The sequence below is a fragment of the Haemorhous mexicanus genome, chromosome 33 (assembly GCF_027477595.1).
Source record: "Haemorhous mexicanus isolate bHaeMex1 chromosome 33, bHaeMex1.pri, whole genome shotgun sequence".
In the NCBI taxonomy this organism is placed as follows: domain Eukaryota; kingdom Metazoa; phylum Chordata; class Aves; order Passeriformes; family Fringillidae; genus Haemorhous; species Haemorhous mexicanus.
The window spans coordinates 1,604,324-1,613,483 of NC_082373.1; the positions used below are offsets into that span (position 1 = coordinate 1,604,324).

Genomic DNA, 9,160 nt, shown 5'->3' on the forward strand with positions numbered 1-9,160 from the left:
AATTTGGGCGTTTTGGTGCCGATAAAAGGGGGAATAAAGGGGGAAATGGAAAAGCCGAATTTGGGTTTTTTTGGTGCTGATAAAAGGGGAAAGAGAAATGCGGATTTTGGGGTTTTTGGTGCTGATAAAAAGGGAAATAAAGGGGAAATGGAAAAGCCGAATTTGGGGTTTTTGGTGCTGATAAAAGGGGAAAAGGAAAAGCCGAATTTGGGGGTTTTGGTGCTGATAAAAAGGGAAATAAAGGGGAAAGAGAAATGCGGATTTTGGGGTTTTGGTGCTGATAAAGGGGGAAAGGGAAAAGCCGAATTTGGGGTTTTTGTGCCGATAAAAGGGGAAAGAGAAATGCGGATTTTGGGGGTTTTGGTGCCGATAAAAGGGGAAAAAGGGGGAAAGGGAAAATCGGATTTTGGGGCTTTTGGTGCTGATAAAAAGGGAAATGGAAAAGTGGATTTTGGGGTTTTGGTGCTGATAAAAAGGGAAATGGAAAAGTGGATTTTGGGGTTTTGGTGCTGATAAAAGTGGATTAAAGGGGAAAGGGAAAAGCCGAATTTGGGTTTTTTTGGTGCTAATAAAGGGAAATAAAAGGGAAAGGGAAAAGCCGAATTTGAGATTCTTGGTGCTGATAAAAGAGTAAAGGGAAAAGCTGAATTTGGGGTTTTTGGTGCTGATAAAAGGGGATTAAAGGGGAAAGGGAAAAGCCGAATTTGGGGTTTTTGTGCCGATAAAGGGGAAATTAAGGGAGGTGCCACCCCCAGCCCGGGGCACCGCGACCCCCTCGCCCTCCCCACCCCACACCCAGGGCTCCCCCATGAATTTGGGATTTTCGGAGGGGCAGCCCCGGGGGTTTTGGGGTCTCCGAGCTGCTCCAGAGCGGGAATTTTTTGGGGCTTTTTCCCGGCTCTTCCCAGCCCTGCGCTCCTCCTTCCCCCCAAACAGCTCCGGCTGCCACTTGACACCTCCGCTGTTAATTGCGTTAATTGGGAGCTGATGGAGAGCGCAGCCCCCGCCGGCTCCCAGCTCACCGAGCCGCTCCGGGATTCGTTTTTAGCGAGATTTTCATTTTTTCCCCTCTTTTTTCCGGAGATCTCCGCCCGCGGGGGAGCGGCGGGAGGGGAGGGAGCAGGAAGGAAGGAATTGGGAATTTGGAGATTGGGTTGGGCCGGGAAAAAAGGCAGAATTTTGGAGATTGGATTGGGGTGGGAGAAAAGGCAGAATTCGGGAATTTTGGAGATTGGATTGACCCGGGAGAAAGGGCAGAATTCGGGAATTTCGGAGATTGGATTGGCCAGGGAGAAAGGGCAGAATTCGGGAATTTTGGAGATTGGATTGGGGGGGAATTGGCCCGGGAGGAAGGGCAGAATTCGGGAATTTTAGAGATTGGATTGGCCCGGGAGAAAGGGCAGAATTCGGGAATTTCGGAGATTGGATTGGCCCGGGAGAAAGGGCAGAATTCGGGAATTTCGGAGATTGGATTGGCCCGGGAGGAAGGGCAGAATTCGGGAATTTTGGAGATTGGATTGACCCGGGAGAAAGGGCAGAATTCGGGAATTTTGGAGATTGGATTGGCTCGGGAGAAAGGGCAGAATTCGGGAATTTCGGAGATTGGATTGGCCCGGGAGGAAGGGCAGAATTCGGGAATTTTGGAGATTGGATTGACCCGGGAGAAAGGGCAGAATTCGGGAATTTTGGAGATTGGATTGGCTCGGGAGAAAGGGCAGAATTCGGGAATTTTGGAGATTGGATTGGGGGGGAATTGGCTCGGGAGAAAGGGCAGAATTCGGGAATTTCGGAGATTGGATTGACCCGGGAGAAAGGGCAGAATTCGGGGATTTTGGAGATTGGATTGGGATGGGAGAAAGGGCAGAATTCGGGAATTTCGGAGATTGGATTGGCCCGGGAGAAAGGGCAGAATTCGGGGATTTTGGAGATTGGATTGAGGTGGGAGAAAAGGCAGAATTCGGGGATTTTGGAGATTGGATTGGGCCGGGAGAAAGGGCAGAATTCGGGAATTTTGGAGGTTGGATTGGGGGGGAATTGGCTCGGGAGAAAGGGCAGAATTCGGGAATTTTGGAGATTGGATTGACCCGGGAGGAAGGGCAGAATTCGGGAATTTCGGAGATTGGATTGGCCCGGGAGAAAGGGCAGAATTCGGGAATTTCGGAGATTGGATTGACCCGGGAGGAAGGGCAGAATTCGGGAATTTCGGAGATTGGATTGGCCCGGGAGAAAGGGCAGAATTCGGGGATTTTGGAGATTGGATTGGGGGGGAATTGGCTCGGGAGGAAGGGCAGAATTCGGGAATTTTGGAGATTGGATTGGGGTGATAGAAAGGGCAGAATTCGGGAATTATGGAGATTGGATTGGGGTGGGATTGGCCCGGGAGAAAGGGCAGAATTCGGGAATTTCCGCGGGGTTTTGGAGATTGGATTCCTCCAGGAAAAAGAGCAGAACCAGGGAATTAGCGCCGGGTTTTGGGGCCGGGATTGGCTCAGGAGCAAGGGCAGAATTCGGGAATTAAAGCCGGATTTTGGGGCCGGGATTGGCTCGGGAGTAAGGGCAGAATTCGGGAATTAACGCCGGGTTTGGGACCGGGATTGGCTCGGGAGAAAGGGCAGAATCAGGGAATTAGCGCGGGTTTGGAAGCCGGGATGGCACCGGGAGAAAATTCATAATTCTGCCCTAACTCCGGGTGGGTTTTGGGGTCGGGATAGGATCCGAAAGAAGGGCACAATCCCGGGCTTTGAAGTCGGGATTGCTCCAGGAGAAAGGGCAGAATTCGGGAATCAACTCGGGGTTTTGAAGCCGGGATTGCTCCAGGAGAAAGGGCAGAATCAGGGAATTAATTCCGGGTTTTGGGGCCCGGAATGGCTCCGAAGGAAGGGCAGAATTATGGAATTAACGCCGGGTTTGGGACAGAGATTGCTCCAGGAAAAAGGGCAGAATCAGGGAATTAATTCCGGGTTTGGGGCCGGAATTGGCTCCGAAGGAAGGGCAGAATTCGGGAATTAACGCCGGGTTTGGGGGCCGGGATTGCTCCAGGAGAAAGAGCAGAAACAGGGAATTAATTCCGGGTTTGGGGCCGGGATTGGCTCAGGAGAAAGGGCAGAATTCGGGAATTAAATCCGGGTTTGGGGCCGGGATTGGCTCAGGAGAAAGGGCAGAATTCGGGAATTAATTCCGGGTTTGGGGCCGGGATTGGCTCAGGAGAAAGGGCAGAATTATGGAATTAACGCCGGGTTTGGGGCCGGGATTGGCTCGGGAGAAAGGGCAGAATTCAGGAATTAATTCCGGGTTTGGGGCCGGGATTGGCTCAGGAGAAAGGGCAGAATTCAGGAATTAATTCCAGGTTTTGAAGCCGGGATTGGCCCAGGAGAAAGGGCAGAATTCAGGAATTAACTCCAGGTTTTGAAGCCGGGATTGGCTCAGGAGTAAGGGCAGAATTCGGGAATTAACGCCGGGTTTGGGGCCGGGATTGGCTCCGAAAAAGCCACAGAGCCTCCGAAGAAAGGGCAGAGTTCGGGAATTAACGCTGGGTTTGGGGCCGGGATTGGCTCCCAAGGAAGGGCAGAATTATGGAATTAACGCCGGGTTTGGGGGCCGGGATTGGCCCAGGAGAAAGGGCAGAATTCGGGAATTAACTCCAGGTTTTGAAGCCGGGGTTGGCTCAGGAGTAAGGGCAGAATTAAGGAATTAACTGCGGGTTTGGGGCCGGGATTGGCTCGGGAGTAAGGGCAGAATTATGGAATTAACGCCGGGTTTGGGGGCCGGGATTGGCTCGGGAGAAAGGGCAGAATTATGGAATTAACTCCGGGTTTGGGGGCCGGGATTGGCTCCGAAGAAAGGGCAGAATTATGGAATTAACTTCAGGTTTTGAAGCCGGGAATAGCTCCCAAGGAAGGGCAGAATTATGGAATTAATTCCGGGTTTGGGGCCGGGATTGGCTCGGGAGTAAGGGCAGAATTATGGAATTAACGCCGGGTTTGGGGCCGGGATTGGCTCTGAAAGAGCCACAGAGGCTCTGAAGAAAGGGCAGAGTTCTGGAATTAACGGCGGGTTTTGGGGCCGGGATTGGCTCAGGAGAAAGGGCAGAATTCAGGAATTAATTCCAGGTTTTGAAGCCGGGATTGGCTCAGGAGAAAGGGCAGAATTCGGGAATTAACGCCGGGTTTGGGACAGAGATTGCTCCAGGAAAAAGGGCAGAAACAGGGAATTAATTCCGGGTTTGGGGCCGGAATTGGCTCGGGAGTAAGGGCAGAATTCAGGAATTAACTCCAGGTTTTGAAGCCGGGATTGGCCCAGGAGTAAGGGCAGAATTATGGAATTAACGCCGGGTTCGGGGGCCGGGATTGGCTCCCAAGGAAGGGCAGAATTATGGAATTAATGCCGGGTTCGGGGGCCGGGATTGGCTCCCAAGGAAGGGCAGAATTATGGAATTAACGCCGGGTTCGGGGGCCGGGATTGGCTCGGGAGTAAGGGCAGAATTATGGAATTAACTCCAGGTTCGGGGGCCGGGATTGGCTCCCAAGGAAGGGCAGAATTATGGAATTAACTCCAGGTTTTGAAGCCGGGATTGGCTCCCAAGGAAGGGCAGGCTCAGGGAATTAACCGCGGGTTTGGGGCCGCGCTGGCCTCGCCCCGCCGAGCGTGCCCGTGCACATTGCCCGCTCCGAGCATTCCTGAGCCGCTTCCCTCTAATTACCCAGCCCCGAGCTCCGCGGGCACATGGAATACACGGAACGGGCGGAATTGATGGGAAACGCGGAATACACCCGGAGAGGAGCGAATGCAGCCCGACACAGGGAGTAAACACGGCCGGATATGGGGGAGAAACGTACCCTGATATTCGGAATAAATACATGGAACATAGGGAATAAATATACCCGGATATGTGGAATTAATATGTCCGGATAAATGGAATATATGGAATTAATACGCTCGGATATATGGAATTATTATGGCCGGATATATGGAATAAATATGCCCGGATAAATGGAATTAATATGCCCGGATAAATGGAATTATTATGCCCGGATAAATGGAATATATGGAATTAATACGCTCGGATAGATGGAATTTATATGGCCGGATATATGGAATAAATATGCCCGGATAAATGGAATATATGGAATAAATACACCCGGATATATGGAATTTATATGCCCGGATAAATGGAATTATTATGCCCGGATAAATGGAATATAGGGAATAAATACACCCGGATATATGGAATTAATATGGCCGGATAGATGGAATTTATATGCCCGGATAAATGGAATTATTATGCCCGGATAAATGGAATATAGGGAATAAATACACCCGGATATATGGAATTATTATGGCCGGATATATGGAATAAATATGCCCGGATAAATGGAATTATTATGCCCGGATAAATGGAATATATGGAATAAATACACCCGGATATATGGAATAAATATGCCCGGATAAATGGAATTATTATGCCCGGATAAATGGAATTATTATGCCCGGATAAATGGAATATAGGGAATAAATACACCCGGATATATGGAATTTATATGCCCGGATAAATGGAATTATTATGCCCGGATAAATGGAATATATGGAATAAATATGCCCGGATATATGGAATAAATATGCCCGGATAAATGGAATATATGGAATTAATACACCCGGATAAATGGAATTAATATACTCGGATATCTGGGGTATATAGAATAAAATATACCCAGATATATGGAATTAATATACCGGGATAAATGGAATTATTAATTAATATGTCGGGATATATGGGAGAGATGGGATCATATATGGAATATATCTGGGTATGTGGAATGAATTTACGGGGATATATGGAATAAATATATCGGGATATGTGGAATAAATATATATAAATATATACCCGGCTGTGTGGGATAAATGGGATAAATGGGATAAATGGAATATATGGGATAAATGGGATAAATGGGATAAATCCGGATATCGGGAGGGTGTGGGATAAATATATGTGGATATTTGGGATATTTGGGATAAATAGATCGGGATATATGGAATAAATCCGGATATATGGGATAAATACATTGGGATATATGGAATAAATCCGGATATATGGGATAAATACATTGGGATATATGGAATAAATCCGGATATATGGGATGGATGGAATAGGTGGGATAAATAAATCGGGATACATGGAATATAGGGGATAGATGGGATAAATAGATTGGGATATATGGAATAAATTCGGATAGATGGGACGGATCCGGATATATGGAATAGATGGGATAAATATATCGGGATATGTGGAATAAATCCAGATAGATGGGATAAATATATTGGGATATATGGAATATATGGATAGATGGGATAAATATATCGGGATATATGGAATATATGGATAGATGGGATAAATATATTGGGATATATGGAATATATGGATAGATGGGATAAATATATGGGGATATATGGAATAAATCCGGATATATGGGATAAATATATTGGGATATATGGAATAAATCCGGATAGATGGGATAAATATATGGGGATATATGGAATAAATCCGGATATATGGGATAAATATATTGGGATATATGGAATAAATCCGGATAGATGGGATAAATATATTGGGATATATGGAATATATGGATAGATGGGATAAATATATTGGGATATGTGGAATAAATCCGGATAGATGGGATAAATATATTGGGATATATGGAATAAATCCGGATAGATGGGATAAATATATTGGGATATATGGAATAAATCCGGATAGATGGGATAAATATATTGGGATATATGGAATAAATCCGGATAGATGGGATAAATATATTGGGATATATGGAATATATGGATAGATGGGATAAATGTATTGGGATATATGGAATAAATCTGGATAGACGGGATAAATGTATTGGGATATATGGAATAAATTCGGATATATGGGATAAATATATCGGGATATGTGGAATAAATCCAGATAGATGGGATAAATATATTGGGATATATGGAATAAATCCGGATATATGGGATGGATCCGGATATATGGAATAGATGGAATATATGGGATTGATGGGATAAATATATTAGGATATATGGAATAAATTCGGATATATGGGATAAATATATGGGGATATATGGAATAAATCCGGATAGATGGGATGGATCCAGATATATGGGATCGATGGGATAAATATATTGGGATATATGGAATAAATTCGGATATATGGGAATATATGGAATAAATCCGGATAGATGGGATGGATCCAGATATATGGGATCGATGGGATAAATATCCCGGCATACATGGAATAAACCCGCATAGATGGGATAGATGGAAAATGTGGGACACACGGAACAGATGGGATTCCTGGGAGAGGCGGGACACACGGAATAGACGGGATACCACGGGATAAATGAGATTTCTGGCGGCCGTGCGATGCCCGGGGCTCAACCCCCGCGGCCGGCGGGCACCGCTCCCGCTCCCGCTCCCGCTCCCGGTTCCCGCTCCCGCTCCTACCTGGGAACGGCGCCTTCCAGAGGTGCGCGGGCTGCGGTTGCTCCTTGGAGCAGTAAACCTGCCCGTCCCAGCCGTTGGCCAGCGCCCAGGGCTGGTAGCCTTCCATGGGAAGCAAAGCTTCGTGCCGCGGCTCGGCCAGCGCCGGCACCACCGACACGTCCAAGTAGCCCGGTACGGCCTGGTACGAGCCCGGGAAACCGGGGTAGAACGAGAACTCCTTGGCCCGCGCCGGCAGCTCCTCGGCGGCCAGCGCCCCGCCGGCCTCGGCGAACTTATCGGGCGGGTGGTAGCCGCACGGCTTCTGCTGCAGGTTGACTCCGGCCAGGCGGCAGCCGTAGTAGCCCGGTGCGAACGGGTAGCCGCCGTAGCCCAGCGAGCCCGACGGGCATTGCCGCGCCGGCTCCGCGCTCGCCAGCTCCGCGTACGCGGCTCCGTCCGCTCCGCCGCCTCCGCCGCCGCCCGGAGCGGCCAGCCCGGCGTGCGGCAGCATCTCCCGGCAGTGGCCCAGGCTCTCCCGGCAGTGGCCCAGGCTCTCCCGGCAGTGGCCCAGGCTCTCCATGCGCGGTTTCTCCCGCGGGGCGTCCTCGCAGCGGCAACCGAGCGCGTCGGGCCAGCGCGGGGGGAGCCCGAGCGGCGCCGTCATGTCATGCCGCGCGGCCGCCGCCTCCCGCCGCCCTTCCTCTGCCTCCTCCTCCTCCTCCTGCTGCTGCTGCTGCTGCTGCTGGTGCTGCTGCTGGCCTGGCCGCCGCCGGGTTCGCCGCTCCTCCCGCTCCGGTGCTGGCGGCGGGGGCAGCTCCGCGCCGCGCCCCGGGACCCCCCCGCCATCGCCGCGCCGAGCGCGCATGCGCCGCGCGCCCGCCGCCGCCGCTCCATTAAGAAAACCGCTCGGGCCACGCCCCTTTGGCCGCACCGGCGGACACGCCCCCCGCGGAATGCCGCCTGCTGATTGGTCGAGGGCGACGCACGGCCACGCCCACTCCCCCCTCCCGTGTGCCCCCCCCTTTGGTGCCCCCCCCCCCCCCATTCCCGGTTTTCCGCCAAATTCCAATGGGATAACCCCCCCCCAACCTTTATTTTTAATTATTTACAACAATTTAAATTATTCCTAATTGTTCGCTGCTTTAAATAATTTTTTTTCTCAGTTTTTGGACTCGCCGCGGGATTTTTTGGGGTTTTTTTCTCGCTTTTCTTCCCAAAAATCCATTTAAAAAAATCAGGAAAACTTCATCCCTTCTGCCCCCCCATCCCCGTTTTCCTGCCGGATTCCCGAGGAATTAGGTTTCCCATAAAAAAATTAAATTTTTCCCCAAAATAATTGGTTTTTCCCCCAAAATAATTGGTTTTTCCCCCAAAATAATTGGATTTTTCCCCAAAATAATTGGATTTTCCCCAAAATAATTGGATTTTTCCCCAAAATATTTGGATTTTCCCCCAAATATTTGGATTTTCCCCCATTCCGCCCCAAAATTTCTGGGGTTTCGGCCGCAGGGGTGAAGCGGGAGCGGGGAAAAATTGGAATTTTTGGGGATTTTTTCCCTGTTTCAGACCCTGCCCGCGCTTCGCGCGTCCCTAAAAAGGCAAAAATTCACCAAAATTCAGCAAATTTACCCAAAATTCACCAAATTCCGCTGGTTTGGGGTCGCCCCCTTCTCCTGCTCGCAG

At 49.5% G+C, this 9,160-nt stretch overlaps 1 protein-coding gene across 1 annotated transcript; it reads right to left on the reverse strand.

Moving 5' to 3' along the window:
* Nucleotides 1-5,783: 5,783 nt before the first annotated feature.
* Nucleotides 5,784-8,168, reverse strand: LOC132340729 (homeobox protein Hox-C13a-like). The gene is made up of 2 exons (XM_059871788.1): nt 7,385-8,168; nt 5,784-5,800 (listed from the first exon to the last, which is right to left on the reverse strand). The coding sequence occupies exons 1-2, from the start codon at nt 8,139-8,141 to the stop codon at nt 5,784-5,786; spliced, it is 774 nt and encodes a 257-aa protein (XP_059727771.1). The 5' UTR covers nt 8,142-8,168.
* Between the last annotated feature and the right edge of the window lie 992 nt (nt 8,169-9,160).

Coding starts and splice junctions, on each gene's coding strand:
- LOC132340729 (XM_059871788.1), bottom strand. CDS start 8,141: ATGACGGCGCCGCTCGGGCTCCCCCCGCGCTGGCCCGACGCGCTCGGT.